At 36.6% G+C, this 20,641-nt stretch overlaps 1 protein-coding gene across 2 annotated transcripts in view; it reads left to right on the top strand.

Moving 5' to 3' along the window:
• The window catches only part of AGPS (alkylglycerone phosphate synthase), a 141,087-nt gene that overhangs the window by 95,267 nt on the left and 25,179 nt on the right, over positions 1-20,641 (top strand). For both annotated transcript variants that reach the window (XM_077829877.1, XM_077829878.1), the window contains exons 14-17: positions 1,355-1,467; positions 11,128-11,197; positions 16,604-16,665; positions 19,686-19,775. In XM_077829877.1, coding sequence (XP_077686003.1) covers positions 1,355-1,467; positions 11,128-11,197; positions 16,604-16,665; positions 19,686-19,775 — 335 coding nt within the window. The remainder of the gene's footprint in view (positions 1-1,354; positions 1,468-11,127; positions 11,198-16,603; positions 16,666-19,685; positions 19,776-20,641) is intronic.

Genomic DNA, 20,641 nt, shown 5'->3' on the forward strand with positions numbered 1-20,641 from the left:
TTCTGGCATTTGCAAACTTTTGGATGCCTTTCTTTACCACCTAGGTAACATGTTTGTTTGTATGTAATAATGTATATTTTTATGTATCTCTTATATGCATACCTAAGCTAAAGTCCATTATTAATTTGATTGTTTTTATCAGTTCTGCCCTGACAGTAAAGTTATTCTCTTTTCATGTACCTCTTTTTGTTCCCGTTTTGTTTCTGTTTGTGTGCTTAGCTCTCTCCCCTTATACAACACACTTCTTAGTCGATACCCATTTCTTTGACCCTTTCCACTTGGACAATAGGAAGGGCCTTCTGCAACCTCCTCCTACTTTATATTCTTCCCCACTCCTTTCCTAAAATTCTCTACTTGGTGAAAGCTTTCTGGAGTCAATGAATACGCTTTCAGTGACTATTAAAGAGCAATATGCAAGCCTGTCCCTCTCTTGGAATATCTTCATTGATCTTTGACCCTGCGCCTACCAAAGCTCCAAACTCCCATTCTTGGAACAAGAGACTAAATGCACTTCCAGACCAAGATAATATCAAACCACTTGATGAAGTTTCTTCCCCTTCCGCTTTTGCACTTGTGGTATACTCCTCCCCTACTTCTTAAATTCTTCTTCCTTGTTTATTTTCCTCCTTTCCTTATAGTGCACTCCCCGGTCCAGGATTGCATGAATGATAATGCTTCTGGCAACAATGCTTGACCAGCATAGTGACTCATGCTTCTGGTTGCTTTTCTTTATCATTTTTGTAGAGTAATATTAAGTAGGAACAGAAGGGTTCACACGTTTCCTTCTAACAGCTTGGAGTATCAAGACTCCAAACAGATAGGTTCATCTTTCCTCTCTGCCCTTCTATTCAAAGTGCCTTTAGCAGTGCAGAAGCTTTCCCTCTGCAAGTCCAGTAGAATGAAACTGTCTGGGATCACGTCACTGCCACCTCCCAGTGGTGTTGAGGTGAAAGCAGTAACATTAAGGGCATAATTTTCATATGGAAGAATTTCTAAGAGGAACATAAAATTCCCTTGTTCCTGTGCTGTGTAAAACACCTCCGCTTAGTAATTTGTCATATAACATATCAAATGTCTGTATTCTTCTTCAGTTGTTCAGTATAGTGCACAAAAATTTCTATGAATGATGTCAAGAGTGCTTGAAAATAGACTAGGAAATATCTGAAACGTTCTGTGCAACTTGTTTTCTTTAGTTACTGTTCTATTCCTATCCCACAAGAATACTTGCTAACCCAAAGTGACTTTGAGTACATTGTACCTATGTGTAGTTGAAGGAAAAGGAAAAAGTATATTTACTTAAGCCTGGGTTCTGCCATGTGGACTATAACATGATACAGATATTTTCTTTTCACAGTTTAAAGGATTTGATCCCAACGAACTGTGTGTAGCTACATTACTCTTTGAGGGTGACAGAGAGAAGGTTCTTCAGCATGAAAAGCAAGTTTATGATATTGCTGCCAAATTTGGGTATGATTTTCAAGGCATTTTATTTCTGATATGGAGTGTGTCTGTTAAATTTCCCAATTAAAATTAGGCTACTGCATTTTTAAGACAAAAACAAAATGGAAATTTTATGTGTTTTATGTCCTTAAACCATTTTATAAAGTTAAAATGAAAATCTGTAGAATTAAATATATAATGTTCCCTTTACAGTTAAAAGCCATTTAATTTTCTGATTAACATTTTAATTTGAGAAACTGCAGGTTAGATATACAGTTTACTACAGTATCTGATTAAATATAGAATCTGAAATGTTGTTAAAGCTTTCTTTCATGCTAGTCATAGTGTTCAGACTTGTAGACCTGGAAACTGGCTGCTATTTTGTGACACTAGAGTAGCGTCCTTCCTAAAGCACAGAGGAGGGAGACAAAATTATAAGGTTAATATTTGGAAATATTGACTAGAGCATATAAAAAAAGGAAGCTTGTTTTAAGGGGAAATTGTGTTTAATCAAAGGAATTTGATGAATTAGCTGCATCCCACCCCTTGTCACTGATTGTGTTGTGCTGTTACAAAGGGACAGAAAACATTTCACTTCAGTAACAGGCTGAGTAATGATAGGGTGGTTTCTGTCCATCTGGCTTGATTGATTACAAGACTGATTGATGAAAATCATGGTGAAGATCTCATTTGTCAGAACTGCATTTTTATTTCCTTTTTAAACAAACTCTTTGCTATTATTTACTCTCCTTACTAACACTTTTAATTCTAATTCTCAGTTTCACTTTTCATATGTTTTGAATTAAGCAGTCAGTGCTGTACTTTATAAATTCATATTAAGTTTTTCTGTGCTTCTAGACCATCTTTTTGAACTCGCACTGTAAACCAAATTTTCCATAGGTGGTTCGGAAAAGCATGTTTAACAAACAATATGGTATGCTTTGGTCACTCTTGAATATATAAAATTCCCGTGATTTTTTTTTTTAGTGCACTTTATTAGCTTTTTTTCTATTACCTATAAAAATACACAAGAATGTAAGGTGGCAAAGACAAGCACTCAGACGTTAATAAACGCCAGAATTAAAGCTGCTAGTGCAACCATAAATCATCCCCCTGTGTGTATATATTATAACTCTTTAATTACATGATCACATACGACTTTTTCCACAGGATCCCTGTTTCATTCACTGCATTGAAAACAGGGTGTTATAAATGGAAAGTATTAGGCAATCTTACCTATAGATGGAGCTACCCGTTCTGCATATAGTAATAAAAGTGAGGCTTAATTTTGATCAGTTTAAGCTTCTAGCTCCATTTTTATTTGTAAATTACTTTCATTTTTATCCCTCTTCATTGGGGGGTTTCTTTTCTAGACCAGAGTCCTCAGGTCTCATGCCACTAAAACAATTATGATGCCCTTTGTTGCAGCCATAAGATTCAAGCCAACGAAAAATAAGACACCTCTTTCAGCACTGTTCCTCTATTGGTGGGTTTGTGTTGCTGCTGAGCAATACAAGTCTCCCCATCTCTTGCCTTCTCTGTGGCCCCAATGTCTTTGCTCACTCATGCCCAAAGCACCTTTGCGACTTAATAGTCTACTATTAGAGCCATTCCAGTTTTGCTCACCTGGTGAATACAAGAGTATGTAAATCCAACCTATATCTCTTAGTTATGAATTCAAGGAGCCACTATTAAGATATCTGTGGAATGGTGTAATTTCATATATTTGAACACATCTGTATTCTGCTGAGATGTCCTGCACATACTACTTATTTTCTCAGAACTTTGTGGAAGAGCTAAGATGGAATTCTCATAATTTTGGATCATATCACATTGCATAAAAACATATATGTGCTGAAATATTTGTTTAAATAATACTCCTTAGAAGTTTACTTTCATTTTTAAAATGGAAATAGAACTGTGGAGAGAGAGTGAGTCAATTAGTTCAGAATTAGGAAATATTTAGATAATTAAAAAAAAAAACAAAAACATTAAGACCAGTGGTTAATCAGTCCAGGTCTTTTCAGTTATTTTTCCATAGTAGTAATTTGATGGTAGAGATTATTTGTAAAAAGACTTAAAAAAAAACCCAAACAAACAAAAAAACACTAAGGCTCTCAATTAATCACAGTTAACTCATGCGATTAACTTAAAAAAATTAATTGCGATTAATAGCACTGTTAAACAATAGAATACCAATTGAAATTTATTACATATTTTTGGTTTTTCTAAATATTCAAATATAGATTTCTGTTACAACACAGAATACAAAGTGTACAGTGCTCACTTTATATTTTATGACAAATATTTGCACTGTAAAAATGACAAAAGAAATAGTATTTTTCAGTTCACCTCATACAAGTAATGTTGTGCAATCTCTTTATCGTGAAAGTGTAACTTACAAATGTAGATCTTTTTTGTTACATAAGTGCACTCAAAAACAAAACAGTGTAAAACTTTAGAGCCTACAAGTCTACTAAGTGCTGCTACTTGTGCAGCCAATCACTAAGACAAACAAGTTTGTTTACATTTATGGGAAATACTGCTGCCTGCTTCTTATTTACAGTGTCACCTGAAAATGAGAAAAGGCGTTCGCATGATACTTTTGTGGCTGGCATTGCAAGGTATTTACAAGCCAGATATGCTAAACATTCATATGCCCCTTCATGCTTTGGCCAGCATTCCAGATGACATGCTGCACATCTACCAATGTGATATATGCCATCATGTGCCAGCAATGCCCCTGTACAATGCCATGTATATTGGCCAAACCGGACAGTCTCTACGCAAAAGAATAAATGGACACAAATCTGATCTCAGGAATCATAACATTCAAAAACCGGTAGGAGAACACTTCAGCCTCTCTGGTCACTGAGTAACAGACTTAAAGGTGGCAATTTTGCAACAGAAAAGCTTCAGAAACAGACTCCAGTTTAATAAGATAATCCCACCTTGATTATCATACACACTGTAAGGAGAGTGATCACTTTAGATAAGCTGTTACCAACAGGAGAGTGGGTTTGTGTGGAGGGTGGGGGGGGGGAAGAAAACCTGGATTTGTGCTGGAAATGGCCCAACTTGATTATCATACACATTGTAGGGAGAGTGATCACTTTAGATAAGCTATTACCAGCAGGAGAGTGGGGTGGGGAGAGGTATTTTTTCATGCTTTGTGTGTATAAAAAGATCTTCTACACTTTCCACAGTATGCATCCGATGAAGTGAGCTGTAGCTCACAAAAGCTTATGCTCAAATAAATTGGTTAGTCTCTAAGGTGCCACAAGTACTCCTTTTCTTTTTAGACTCCAGTGAGAAACTGCTGAGCTTGAATTACTATGCAAACTAGTTTCAGAGTAACAGCCGTGTTAGTCTGTATTCGCAAAAAGAAAAGGAGTACTTGTGGCACCTTAGAGACTAACCAATTTATTTGAGCATGAGCTTTCGTGAGCTACAGCTCACTTCATCAGATGCATACCATGGAAACTGCAGCAGACTTTATATATACACAGAGAATATGAAACAATACCTCCTCCCATCCCACTGTCCTGCTGGTAATAGCTTATCTAAAGTAATCATCAGGTTAGGCCATTTCCAGCACAAATCCAGGTTTTCTCACCCTCCACCCCCACACACAAATTCACTCTTCTGCTGGTGATAGCCCATCCAAAGTGACAACTCTTTACACAATGTGCATGATAATGAAGTTAGGCCATTTCCTGCACAAATCCAGGTTCTCTCACTCCCTCACCCCCCTCCAAAAACCCACCCCCATACACACACAGACTCACTCTCCTGCTGGTAATAGCTCATCCAAACTAGATACCATTAACTTGGGTTTGAATAGAGACTGGGAATGGCTGTCATTACACATATTGAATCTATTTCCCCATGTTAAGTATCCTCACACCTTGTTAACTGTCTAAATGGGCCATCTTGAATATCACTACAAAAGTTTTTTTCTCCTGCTGATAATAGCTCATCTTAATTAATTAGCCTCTTACAGTTGGTATGGCTACTTCCACCTTTTCCTGGTGTGTGTGTGTGTGTGTGTGTGTGTAATATATATAATAATCTTACTATATGTTCCATTCTATACATCTGATGAGGTGGGCTGTATCCCATGAAAGCTTATGCTCAAATAAATTGGTTAGTCTCTAAGGTGCCACAAGTACTCCTGTTCTTTTTGCGGATACTGACTAACACGGCTGCTACTCTGAAACCTGTTAACAAAATGTGTTAGTTTAAATTTATGACTGAACTCCTTGGGGGAGAATTGTATGTCTCCTTTTCTGTTTTACCCGCATTCTGCCATATATTTCATGTTATAGCAGTCTTGGATGATGACCCTGCACATGTTTGTTTTAAGAACATTTTCACAGAAAATTTGAAGGTAAAACGCAAAGAAGATACCATACAAGATTTCTAAAAGTAGCTACAGCACTCACACAAGCTTTAAGAATCTGAAGCACCATCCAAAATCTAAGAGGGATGAGGTGTGGAGCATGCTTTCAGAAGTGTTAAAAGAGCAACACTCAGATGCAGAAACTACAGAACCTGAACCATCAAAAAAGAAAATCAACCTTCTGCTGATGGCATCTGACTCAGATGATGAAAATGAACATGCGTCGGTCTGTTCTGCTTTGGATCATTGTCAAGCAGAACCCATCGTCAGCATGGATGAATGTCCTTTGGAATGGTGGTTGAAGCATGAAGGGACATATGAATTTTTAGCACATCTGGCACATAAATATCTTGCAACACCAGCTACAATAGTGCCATGTGAATGCCTCTTCTCATTTTCAGGTGACATTGTAAACAAGAAGCAGGCAGCATTATCTCCTGCAAATTGTAAACAAACTTGTTTGTCCGAGTGATTGGCTGAAGTAGGACTGAGTGGACTTGTAACCTCTAAAGTTTTACATTGTTTTATTTTTGAATGCAGTTTTTTTGGTACATAATTCTATTTTTAAAAGCTCAACTTTCATGATACAAGTACTGTAGTGCAACCTTTTTATTAGGTGAATTGAAAAATACTATTTCTTTATATTTTTTATTACAAATATTTGCACTGTAAAAAGCGAAAGTGAGCACTGTACACTTTGTATTGTTGTAATTTAAATCAATATATTTGAAAATGTAGAAAATACCCAAAAATATTTAAATAAATGATATTCTATTTAACAGTGCGATTAATCGTGATTAATTTTTTTAATCACTTGACAGCCCTTGAACAAACATGATCTGATTCAAGAATGTTATAATAATTTGTTAAACACAAACAGTATTCGGTGTTATCCAAAACACACACAGATATGGTCTTTCTCCGAGAGGAAATCTTCAGTCTAAAACTAGAACCTGAGAAACCTCAAATGTTGCCAGGTTTTATTCTCTCAGGTTTAATATGTCAAAAGGTTCCCATAAACCTGTTGCTGAATCTTTGTTTTCTCGGTATCAGGGAGAAGTTTTCCTGAAACTAGCAATCAGTGTTGTTTTGTTATGCTAGCAACCTTAAGCTATTTAGCTACAAAAGCACCAAGATTCAGCAGTTTTGTAATGGTCAAACCCAGTAATTTTTAGCCAATCAGAATTTGAGGTTTTTTGGCTCATACAAAACTGAAACTAGGGAGTTATGCAATCTGAACTAAATCTAATAGAAAGATTGATCATGAAAAACTGATTGATCTAGCAGAGCTGAATGAAGTATTATGTAAAAAAAACCCGTAGAACTATGACCACTTAAAATTTCAATATTAACATAGAAGAGATCAGTTAAATCTTGTCCATTTTTGTCTAGGAAAAAACAACCAGGAATTAAGTCCCATTCACATCTAAGGAAGCAAAAGTACGTAGCATCAAGGACATTGCAGTGATGGTAATGAGTCAGGTTTTGTTGTAAATGCAGTTTGATTCAAGCACCTGATTCAAGCATCTTTTTACATTCAAGGCTTAAAATTTAAATCTCATTTTCGCTTCATAGTCTATTCAGCAATGGGCTAATCAAGTCATTAATCACTTGAAGAAATATTGATGTTAAGCTACTAACATTTGTTTTGATCATATTTGATCACTGAGACTCACATTCCTAGCTTTTTACTAAATCTCCAAGTGAACAACAACAAATAGGCAGAGATCTTTATTTTAACTGATGCTGTTTAGAGAGATTGTTTGCTTTTCACATTACTTTACACTGATGAGCTTTTTACTACATGACTGCAGAAAGTATATAATGAAGTATAAATCTTGCTTATGGAAAATAACTTAAAATTAACAGAAAAGCAAAGTTCACCTGTCCAAAACTCTTACCTTGTATTCCTGATTGTATGGAATGCTTTTTGTGTATTGAGAGAAGAGCAAGGCGAGTGTTCAGGAGGACACTATCCCATTGACTGTAGGGGAGAGGCAAAGCCAAATTTAGTAGTTTAATCAAACATATGGAGAGTAGGCTAAAGTTTTACAAGCTGTTCTGAGATTTTCCGGCTGCATTCCTTTAGTTTTGAGGAAAATGTTCTTTGAACTCTCCATTTTCAATGTGAATTATTTTAGAAACACCAGTGATTGATTTAGAGGATTTTTTTTATCTAGGAACTGTGTGGAATCTACTAAGAAAAGCTTAACTTCATTTAATTTTTACCTCTTCTTATGGCAATCCTCTTAACTTTGGAACTATGGTCAACCTTTTATATTCTCTTGACACATGTGGAGTCTATTAAAGAACAATATAGATAAGTAGAAGTTTTTTTTTTAAATGGAGTCATGAAGATTTAAGCGGTTTCATCTCCAGCTCAGTGTTATGACTTTTCATTCTAGGTTTTCTTATTCAGTTCTTAAAGCTGGTGGTTGTAGCACTGATACAGAAAAGAAGTTGGGGTTAATAAACCTCTGGTGAGAAAATATTGAAAAGGAATCAGGAACATCTTACACTCAAGCCTATCTTTTCAAAACTAACAAATGGGGCAGGGACAGTGGGTTTTTTTGTTCTGTTTGTGCAGAGTCTTAACACAATGACGTTCTAGACCTAGGCACTATGGTAATACAAATAATATGGGGTGCTTCCATTTTTGTGTGCTCACTTTGAGACACGATAAAGGAGCTTGATTTTCAGAGGGCAGATGCTCAATACTTTCTGAAAATTGGGTCCATTTAAGTTGATGATAAAAGGAGAGGGCAGCCATTTTTCAAGAAAACAGTTCTTACTGGAATTCTTTGTAGAAGATTGTTGTTCATAATCCCCTGTTGGAGAAGAAACTTTTAGTTACGAAGAATGGCAAAACCATTAATCCTAAATGTTTATTTTCCAAATCTGTCCATTGCACCAGACCTATTCAAGAGGGAGAACAGGAAGGAAGGGAAGGACAGGCACAAACTGAGGAAACTGGGAGAGTTTGGATGGAATTTTATCGAGGGGTAAACTGTGTGTGTATGGGGGTAGGGGGAGAACAGGAGCTGGTAGAAACTGACTTTTATGCTGCTCCAGACTGGAGTAAAGCAAGCAGAACACACTGGTGAATCTGGCCCAAAAAGATTTCAAACTGATATTACATGTGTTCAGATAATTATAAATATCACATAGTAACGCTCTCTTCATTTTTTGTTAACTGCTCATGTATGTAGTTTTTAATCTTAAAAAAAAAAAGGAAGAAAGAAATTCCTCAATATAAAATTATATTAAATTGAAGGTAAGGTAATGGTGTAATTATTCAAAAAAACCCAACAAGCATTATAACTATGGACAAGGTAGTCATACAGTGTGATCTGGATTGCTTAGTTAAGCTAGGTCTAGTCAAACAAAATGTATTTTAAAATAACCAAATTTTGAAGTCTTACATCTAGGAACAAAGAAGGAAGGTCATGCTTACATAATTGGGTAATGCATCCTGGATAGCATGGATTCTGAAAAGGATTTAGGGGACATAATGGACAAGAGCTCCCAGAGCAATGCTATGGTTAAAAGGGCTAATGAAATAGTTGGATGTATAATCAGGGGAGTAGGAAAGTGGTTTTTACCTTTGTATATTACGCTGATGATACATACACTAGAACGCTGTGTCCCGTTCTGGTTCCCACATTTTTAAAAGGATGTCGAAATATTGGAATGAGTGCAGAAAAGAACCACAAAAACTATTTGAAGGTTGGAGAAAATGCCTTACAGTGGGAAACATAGAGGTCTGTCTGTTAATCTTGTCAAATAGAAGATTGAGAGATTACTTGATTACAATGTATCATTAATTTTGTGGGGAGAACATACTAGATGCCCAAGGGCTCTTTAGTCTAGCAGAGAAAGGCATAACCAGAATCAATGGCTGGAAGCTAAAGCCAGATAAATTCCAATTAGAAATAAGGCACAGATTTTTAATGGGAGGTTGAATGACACTTGGAATAAACAACTAAATGCAATGGTGGATTCTCCATCTCATGATATCTTCAAATCAAGATTAGAAGGCTTTCTGGATGATGCACTTCAGTCAAACACAATTTGGGGGCCAGACTATATGATGTAATGGTTCCTTCTGCCCTGAAAAATCTATGAAAATGCAGGAAATCCAGAGTTTAAGCTTAATTTGAAAGACAAACATGTTAAGATGTGGAAATGCACAATGAAGGCATCCAACAACTTTAGTGCTGCCTTCGTGACATGAAGAGAGGAAAAAATGAGGAAAAAAAAAAACTATTGTCTTTTAAAATCTGCTTAATATAGTCTATTGTACACGCTAATCATAATTACGTTTTATTACATGGTATTGTTGTTGTTATGAGACAGAGTTCTGGTGTGCTAACTGTGCACTTCCCTATATGTTTGCATTTCTTTTGTTTAATCTTAACTCTGAATTTCCTGGGATTATAGTGCTCGACTTCGGGATAATTGCACAATCTCTGTAATACGTTACCCTGAATTAATCATCGGGTCTTTCAACCTTAATTCCAGGTTGAAACCTCCTTATCTGGAAGTCATGACAATTGCATGATTAGTAGTAATAACTTGTATTATAGTGGCAGTTAGAGGCCCCAGTGATGGTTTGCGCCCCATTGTTCTAGACCCTGTACAAACATCTAGTAAGAATACATACCTTTTGATAGTTTTAGGTTTACATATATAATTTTTAATATTAAACTTTTTAGACTATCATCTTGATTACCCAAATTCTGTATCCAACTTAAAATAAGACGAAATTTCGGGTTTTACAAATAGAATAGATTTAAAAGTGTGTAGTGGACACATTTTTAACACTAGCAGTTTACTGTCTTCTAAAAGATTCAGTCACATTAAAAAAAATCACACTTCTGATGGAATTTTTTACCTACGATTTTTACAAGTAATGTCTATGCTTAGCATCACTGAGAAATACTCCCCCCACCCCCGCCCCAGATTGTTAATTTTGTACATAACTATTCCATGTATAGCGAGTTTCACTGTTTACCCGGTCTGTATGATCAGTTCCCCTTCTTCGTGTGGGCCTTTCAACAACCAGGGATAAAACATTGTTTTTAAAAAATAAGAGGATTTCTGCTAGGTGACCTGAAACAAATTTCAACTCTGGTTTAAACTGGAAACCATTTCAGGTTGAAGTTGTTGCTGATCTATTTGCATATAAATTTCTTGACCCAAAGTATTTTATTATTTTTATTGGAAAGCTGTGAAAAACAGTTGACTTGAAATCCATGTTAATAATTAACTGTCATCAATTGCAGTGGTCTGGCAGCTGGAGAAGATAATGGACAGAGAGGTTACATGCTGACATTTGTCATCGCTTACCTTCGGGTAGGTCACTCTTTTATTCTCTGCTGCTCTGGTATGACTATTTCCGTACCCAACGAATCATATAGAAACCATAAAGATTTTTTTTGAAATTCTTTATGCAAACTTTCTTTAGACTTGAAAAGATTAATCAAAACTCTCTGTTGGGGCTGTGCCTTTTTTTACATGTACATAAATTTAGAGAGAAGTTGAGTGAGGTAATCTTTTATTGGACAAGCTTCTGTTAATGAGAGAGACAAGCTTTCGAGCTTATACAGAGCTCTTCTTCAGCTTCTGGGAAACTAACTCAGTATGTCACTGCTAACTAAATAAGGTAAAAATCCATGATTTTTAGTGTCTGGCAAAGTTTTGCTAGACACATGCCTATCACAACATGCAGTGGACCTCATCCAGTGCACTAAATGTCCCAACAGCAACTATGTGGATGAAACCAGACAATCACTGCGCTCTCAAATGAATTCACACAGGAGCATGATAAAAGATAAAAACATCTGATCATGTGTAAGTGAACACTCTTTTTTTCACAAAGCAATCACTCCATATCTGACCTCTCAGTCCCCTTCCTCAAAGGAAACCTGCACAACACTTTTTTAATGGCTGCCAAAGTTTAATGAATTTAGCTCACAGGCCTATCTTTTTAAATCATGGAACGAATAGAGACACTGGATTTAGGGCTTATTACAACAATCTGTAACCCACGAACAACCCCCCGCCCTCAAGTTGGTTCCCCACCCCCTTCCTGTCCTCCTTATGACTCTGTGTGTTCATGGGAAACTTCACCCTAAATGGTCCCTTGAAATGTGCTAACTACTTGAAATGTGTTCCACCTTGTTTTAGCAATGACCAGGGTCCTACCAAATTCACGGTCCATTTTGGTCAATTTAACAGTCATAGGATTTTTAAAATCGTAAATTTCATTATTTCAGCTATTTAAATCTAAAATTTCACGGTGTTGTAATTGTAGGGGTCCTGACCCAAAAAAAGGTGTTGAGGGTGTTGCATGGTTATTGTAGGGGGTTGTGGTACTGCTACCCTTACTTCTGCGCTGCTGCTGGAGAGCAGCAGCAGCTGCTGGCTGGGAGTCCAGCTCTGAAGGCAGTCTCGCCACCAGCAGCAGCACAGAAGTAAGGATGACATGGTATGGTATTGACACCCTTACTTCTGTGCTGCTGCCTGCAGAGCTGGGCCCTCAGTCAGCAGCTGCCACTCTCCGGCCACCCAGCTCTGAATGCAGCAGCTCAAAAGTAAGGGTGGCAATACTGCAACCTCCCCTGCAACTCCCTTTTGGGTCAGGACCCCCAATTTGAGAAATGCTGTTTTCCCCTGTGAAATCTGTGTAGTATAGGTAAAAACACACACAAGACCAGATTTCACAGGGGGAGACCAGATTTCATGGTCCATGACGTGTTTTTCATGGCCATGAATTTGGTAGGGCCCTTGCAGTGACGCTTTCAGTTAGTTTCCAAGACCTGAAGAAGAGTCCTGTGTAAGCTCAAAAGCTTCTCTCACCAACAGAAGTTGGTCCCATAAAAGATATTACCTCACCCACCTTCTCTCTCTTCCTAATATTTTAGGACCAGCACAGCTACAACAATACTGCATGTACATAAATTGGGCATTTATTTGTGGTTTTCAGCTTTAAAAAACTGTACAAACATTAATTTGCACCCCCTTTTATGGCAAGTTTTTTTCCAGACAGATAAAGAAATTGAATTGTAAATCCTAATGGACTGATCTTTAGAGGTGCTAAACATCCAGGTGTCCCACTGACCTTTTGGGAGATGCAGATGCTCTTTACCTCTGAAAATCAGGCCATAAGTGACTTTCCCCAGGCCACAAACTGAGTAAGTGACAGAACCAGGATTAGCACCCAGGAGTTCCTGGCTCCAATCTACAAACTCAGTACTCAATGCTGTTTTTAATTGTAGGACTTAAGCGTGTTTTAAAAGGCAATCATTCAGCAAGGAAGGAAGACTTTGTGTGGTTAAGTCTCTGGATTGGGACTAGAGAGATCTATGTTCAGTTTCAAGCTTCTGACTTTCTGTATGACTTTGGGCAAGTCACTTAATTTCTCTGTGCTTCAGTTCTCCATCTATAAAATGGGGATAAATGCATCCTTTCTACTACCCTTTGTCTTGTTTGTTTAAATGGTAAGCTCTTAGAGGCAGGGACTGTTTGTACGGTGCCTAGCACAAAGGGGCCCGAATCTTGGTTGGAGCCTCTGGGTGCTGCTGTAATACTAACCAGTCAGCAATAATTATTTGATGTATATGCACACCAGTAATTTGGCAGGCCTTTCCACCATAGAAATGCACTTTTTTGTTTGCGTTTCTCAATGAGGTCATCTGCATCCTGGAAGATCTATCTCATTACCTCCACTATAAACTACTTGACTTCAAGATCCCATGTTATAGCCAGCATTCTTTCAGCTGGGATGACAGGATGGACTTTCTCCATGGCTTATTGCTGCCACTTCTTGTTTCTCCAAAGGAGTCATTTAAGCAGTGCATGGTGCTCTTCTGAGCAGTTAAGTTCCTATCTTCGATAGAACTCTGGGCTGGGGAATAAGACCAGGAATCAGTGTGTTCATGTGACACAGTGCAGGGAACTTCTTTGTAAGTCACAAGAGAACTCCTTAGACAAGATATACTCCATGTTTAAAGATTAGGATACTTTATAATCCTCTTTTTCTATTCACATTGCCAATAATTCAATATGATGAGCTAGTATCTGGCCTTGGATACACATGTATAGCTGCTATTGTTACTTAGAGCTGTGCATATGTTTGGAGGTATACAGCTGGACAAAATACTAAATATTGTGGGTGTTCAAATACTCAGCCATGGTTCTAGTAGAAATGCCTAAAATACAATGATTCAGAGATTTAAAAAAATAAGTTTCAAATACGTGTGTCTCAAGTTTCCCATTCAGAATTATGAGCAGTCTCTGAGCCTTCTTCACAAAATGGCTAGTAAATTGCACCAGCATTTTGGGAATAGTTTTCCTCTACATTATGATTCCATGGTTTCAAAATTGCAAACACACTTGTACTGTGTAACATTGTTTCCCATTTGTGATATTGTATCCCATAATCTTTATGGTAGACTTAAACCTTCTGCAAGCAGAAGCACATTTTATAATGTTGGTTTCGGTGTGCATAATATAAAATGTGCAATCTTTATATCAATATATACTATAATATATACTTGAATCAACATGAATTTAGTCCACTTTTACTTTATCAGCATTTTAGTTCATCCTTTCATTTGTCCTTTCTTCTGTTTATAATGTGGTGAATAATGACACTTAATGAGCCCCATTGTCACATTGTTGTCCAGTCAATAACAACTCTTAAACTTCATAGGACAGGTGTTGTGACTATCTTTGTGGTGGTAAACGTTCTGAAGCTTTTAGAATAGTCACAGTTGGGCTCCTTCTGTCTTCCCCACTTCTTTATCTAGTTGTTCTTGCTTCTATTCTGTCTTCCTTTTTCAAAGACCTAATTGGAGAATATTTCTCTTGGCTTTCTTTATATCTCTCCAATAATACTTTCAATCACTTTCAGTCCTGATCCCACTTTTCACATTTAATTTTTGAAGGTAATCATTTCTTTTTACTGACTGGCAGGTTGGGGGTTGTCTTATTTGTTTGGTGGGTTTTTGTTTTATTTTTTGCTTTTTTGGACTTCATTAAACCACATGTTAAATTATGACCTCTAAGTCGTCTTGACTGTTTATCTCCTAGGCATTGCTATCCCTTTTTCTCCACTCCTGTAGTATTTTCTCATTTTTATGGCAATTTCCCTTCTAGGCCCTTCTCTCATGGAGTTGGCCCACTTGATTTCTCTCTCTAAACTTTTGTATTGATTTGAGTCTACTAAAGGAATACTGTTTCCTTGCCTATTGTTGTCCAACTATTAGTCTGATTCTATGGTAGCATCACTTAGTTTTATCATTATGTTCACTTGGTTGCTAACTTTCTTGTCTTGGGCAAAAAGGGAAGGTGGTATCTAATAAAATCATATTTCTTCCGTTGAATCTTGATTCAGATTTATTTTTGTATTCCGTGAGTGAGTGCTATGTATTTGTGATTTTTTTATTATGTTTTTATACTCTAGTCACATTTTTTCTTTACATCCTGTGGTCTCTTAAAGTCTCAGATGCAGGCTGTTCAAAATTGTATAGTACATCTGATTTGAAGAACCAGTGAACTTATTTTCAGATATCCTAATGGCTTTCAACACACTTAAAGATTCAAATTCTTTTAAAATTACTCAAGTATTTTACTTGTTTCTCAATTATTTTGCCATTAGATTTATTACTGTGAAAAGTTTCTTGTTTGTTTCCAATGGTGTTTTATCTCAGAATTCATTATTTTATTCTCCGAAGAGTACATAAAAGCCTATCTTTTTACTTAGCATATAATTTTGGTGACTTTTTTGGTATTTCAGGTTCATTGCAAAATTGTAGTTTGTAACCTGTTTTTCTGTATGGTGTCATTTTTAGGGAACTGATACATATATTTGTGTGATAGTTTCACTATCAAAACCAATGTTAGGCCTCAATCCTCCAAAGATTTATGCTGGTGCTTAACTTTAAACATGTTAATAGTCTCCTTGAGTTATTGAGTAATCACTTAAGTTTGCTAACATATCTGAATAATGTTGCTGAAATGTAATGTTTACAAAAACAATGTTACCTGATAACACTGCAAGTAATCCATTTGAAAGTTATGATTGTAGACAGATATAATATGACTATTTTAAAAATCTGTTTTACTTAATATGATGCTATAAAAGCTGCTGGATTGATAGTCTGGGAAAACTGAAGTCTTCTAATCACTAAACAGATACAGCATAGGTACTGGCAACTTTGTGAAGTTATAAACTGAAGGAACCATTTCTAAGCATGGGGAAGGTGGCTGATTGTTTCCATGCCCATTCAGTCAGCCACTGTTGAGACAGACAAGAAGTGTGCTTTTGTGAATAGCGGCGGTTTTTGTGATATAAATACTTCTTCACTAAGAGACAGGAACAATGCCCCCAGGTGTTTAACATAGATTATTAAACATGCGTCTGTGGTAACAATGTTTGGTAGCTATCCGTTAGGGTCAGATTTGTACTATTTGCCGAAAAATGAAAAGCGTTGCATCCCACTACCAGTCCCTTTCAGCATTGTTCCTAATATTTAAAACTTAGGTTTGGTCCCAGTATATATATTCTTTGATTTTTGAGATATGTAAATCTTATAAGTGTAGATTGCCAAATCTGTCTTCGAGGTAAAAATCACACAAAACAGTGATTCTCAGTCTAGCAGCTGCCTAAAGTAAATTGGAATCCTGAAGCTAAAGATGTACATTAATTAGGACACTAATTCACTGGTCCTTTCCTTTCTTTTCATTCTTTAATAGGACCTGGGCCTGGATTACTATGTAATAGGAGAATCATTTGAGACTTCTGTTCCCTGGGATAGGTAAAATAATTGTAGTAGTCTTTTGTTCAAAACTTCTATTAAAACTTGGTTATCTTGTAATGGATATCTATTCAGTTTGTCTTTGAGCATTTTTTTCTTTAATTTGAGACATTGATAGGAATTTGAAAGTGTGTATGCATAAAACATAAAGAATAAACCGTTATATTTACTTAAGCACGAAAACACGCCAAGCTATGTTAATGTGTACTTCTGAGCCATTGTGAAGCATGAATTATATGAATTCTGTGGTCAGAAGTGTAGTCCCTTTTGGTACTGTTGAATTAGAAGTGGCACTGGGCTTGAAAAATTAATGAAATGTTAAAAGTAAAATGTAGAATCAGAGCCATATTCTGTTTCAAACTTCATATACATAACCATTCCATGCAGAATAAATACTTTACAATATGCTTATGTTGCTTGCTTAGGATTGTAACTTTTTTTTATTGTGGGTTTGCAATGTGACAGTTCTGGTCTTTAAACTGCTCTTTGAAAAATCATTCTTAAGAGGTTGAGTGAATGAGCTGATGACACTTGATGATTTTACAGTTTAAATTATTAAAACTATGTAGTGTTGTGAAGAATTCCTGAAGGAGCTAAATGTTTCCCAACTTGTTGGGTGAGCTCCCTTCCTGTGGATGTAAGATCTCTTCTGGGGTTGTGGTATGGTACAGTACAACAGTACCAGGTGTGCATCTGCCTTTACTGCAGAAGCAATTCTTAGCAGGGGTTGAAGTTGATGAGCACAGTAGTAGCTTACTCTTTTTAGCTGCCTGACTTCTCTACTTGTTCTCTTTGAATAGCCATCCAGGTATATGCCTCTTCTCTGCTCCCACAGGAGCACACGAGATATCTTGATCTAAGGCATCATGAAACCTTGCTCTCTGAATGGATCCCTTTGTTGGGAGTGGTGGAAAAGTGCCAACATATCTGGTGGTAGTCCAGATTTGGAGAGGACATGTCCCGTATTTTAAAACCAGCATGAAAAACTGCTATCTCAGCCACTCGGTGGCAGGCAGATGCTCAGCATCTCCCCTTCTTGCTTGCTGCTTTTCTAAAGTTGTACTTGGCTAAGCAGGGACAGAATTGTGAGTAAGATGCTTGCAGAGAAGTGAGCTAGCCAGCAGGGGAAGGAAGTAGGCTTCATTTTGTATTACCTAATCTTAAACAATCATGTGGTTTAAGGTTTGTATACCAGCTCTTCTCCTGCAATGGGGCAGCGCAAAATGGCCTGGAAGCCAGTTTGGCTAGCTGGAGTTCTCCTGCACAGGGGAGACCACCCCTTCCTACAGCCCAACCAGGGAGCATGGATAGGATGTCCTTAGACCCTGCTGATCCTTGGCTGCCAGATATCCCCTTGGGCAGCTGATTCAAATTACATTTACATCAGGGGTCTAGCTCAGTGCAGATGCCCCCAGTATTATTATGTCTCTATTCTAAGCTTTACCTCAGCTCTCCACCACAACTGAGAATCAAGTCCTAAACATATTTAAATAGGTCAAATTCTGGAGATCTCAAGTGCTATGTAACCTATTTGCTCTGTTCATTTTCTTTTTTTAAAATTCCTGTTTACCCCACACGTTAAACAGATTCTTATCAGTTTTGGTCCCCTGATAGCTTATGATTATAGAGTTGATAGGAAATTAAGTTTGAAATGACTTGCGTGTGTTCAGAATCCCAACAAACCCAGCATCCTGGTTCTTGGATTTAGCAGCTACTATAACACTGTTTCAGTCCTTGTTTTAGTGGCTGCTGTTTCCTTCTCTAAAATGTGTCGGTGGAAGGATTTTAAAACAACTGAAATTTAGTTAATTATTATCTCCCTTATAGAAATTTAATTTTCAGCTAGTGTCAAAGTATCCAGTCACTTGAGTTAGATTTTTCTCACTTTCCCCTTTACAGTTTGGTGAGCAGAGCAGAGTGAACAGGTTTTTACATCTGTTGATTCAAACCTATTTTTCACTCATTCTGCTCACTTACTAACTCATTTCCGGATTTGGCTTTGGGGCCTGTACCTTCCTTCAGAGTCTCTACCAGCATGTCACTGTAGATTAGCTGATAGACATTTTGAGGAAAATTATTTTAATTTCAAATGTTCCTCCCTCCAAATCCAAATGTTTTTTTCCAAATACAGATCTGTATAAAACTTTTAAACTTAAACAATTGTTAAATAGCATTTCTCTGGTTCTGTGTGAGAGCCTACCTGGAGTGGTTTAAATTAAATGAAAAAACCCACCTTTCAAACTGTGTTTCAAAGTTTTGAATGCCCCAGGATTAGTCCCAGAGAAATGCAATAATAAAATTAAATAAATATCACTGGTTTTATGACTTATTTTAATAGTTTAGTGCCAAATTATAATTTTAATAAGAGTCTAGCTGGTAAATTAATACACATCTTCAACATCTGGAGGAATTTCTTCTAGCTCAAATCAAAAGGATGTTGTATTGCATAGTGTACATGTACATGCTTCTATTTTGAATTGTTTTCTAAGCTACTGTGCCAAACACCTTTGCCCCACTTCAGCTCAGAAGAAAATATCCAACACATTCCTCTTCACTGATAGTACAGTGCTCTCTTATGTCCTCTGAAAAAACAATAGAGTCTCAAGAGCTAACATCTACAATCAAAATTATAAACTTGTCACCCAATAGATGCCCAGAAGAGGAATAGTACTATTTTTATAGAGGTCTGGTGGGCATTATTTTTTCTTATGCTTTTTTTTTTTTTAATAATCACAGTTTAGGTTTGGTTTCATTTAAAGTGTATTGTTTTGGACTAGTTTCAGAGTAACAGCCGTGTTAGTCTGTATTCGCAAAAAGAAAAGGAGTACTTGTGCCACTAGTACTCCTTTTGTTTTGGACTAGTGAGGAAGATTGTTGTAGTTGTATGTGAGTTTTAAACTAGAGGCATAAATGTAATAAAAAGGGAATATTGCTAGTTGAAGGCAAATTAGTGCATAGAGTGCTGCATAGGAAATGTTTTAAATTTGTTTTATTTTTTTTAACTATATATTCTGTTACAGGGTTATAGACCTCTGCAGGAATGTAAAGGAAAGAATAGTGAGAGAATGCAAAGAAAAAGGTGTCCAGTTTGCTCCGTTTTCCACCTGCAGGTGAGAGACACATCAACTTTGTTTTCATAGTTCTGGGATGTTTTTTTAGCAGCTGAAGTAAATTTTACTAGTACTATATTTTTACCAATACTTCCATACACAATAGATAACTTAACCTACTACTAGTTTATCCAAGTGGCACAGTTTAAAGTGCGTCCACTAATGATCTTGCTCTTGCTCTCTAACCTGTTCACTAGAGTTATCACTTCAAGAGTTTATAGTGGCACTTGGTTAGTCTTCTGACATTTATTTTCTGTATATCCACCAGGCAGCTAGGTATAACCAGATAGACTTGAGCCCTTAAACTCTCTAATGGTCATAAGATTGATTGACATGAAGAATAAGTAGAAGACAGGTCAAAATGTTTAAGACTAGTTGTAAGAAATGAATGTAAATCGTGTGAGAAAACAAATTTCAATGAACAAGAAGTTAAATTACTTTAAAATTCAAAATGATAACAAGCTATGAAAATAGGTATTTAAAACTGATAAACATTTTTTCTAAGGGGAAATGTTACCTTGAACTGTTCTGTTAAATCATTTGTCTCAACTGCTTTTAATGAAGTGATGTGAAGCAGATTATATTTTTAAAGTGAATAACTGCAAGTGATACAGCCTACGCTTAGTGTTTGCATATTATATGCAGATTGTTAGTGTTCTATCCTTTCTAAAATGCTAGCAACCTGAGAATATCAAGGGGCTGAAATAAAGGGCTACGTTGTGTATCACTCTGATAGCCGTATCAACATCTCTCGATAGTTATCATGGACAATTCATAACTGTTAGTTCCCCATGGAATATGACAAAGGAATGCAATGCTCACGTCGTTAGACTTGTTTTTTTCAGCCGTTTTTATTAAACTTTCAA

Source organism: Eretmochelys imbricata, chromosome 11, assembly GCF_965152235.1.
Source record: "Eretmochelys imbricata isolate rEreImb1 chromosome 11, rEreImb1.hap1, whole genome shotgun sequence".
NCBI lineage: Eukaryota > Metazoa > Chordata > Testudines > Cheloniidae > Eretmochelys > Eretmochelys imbricata.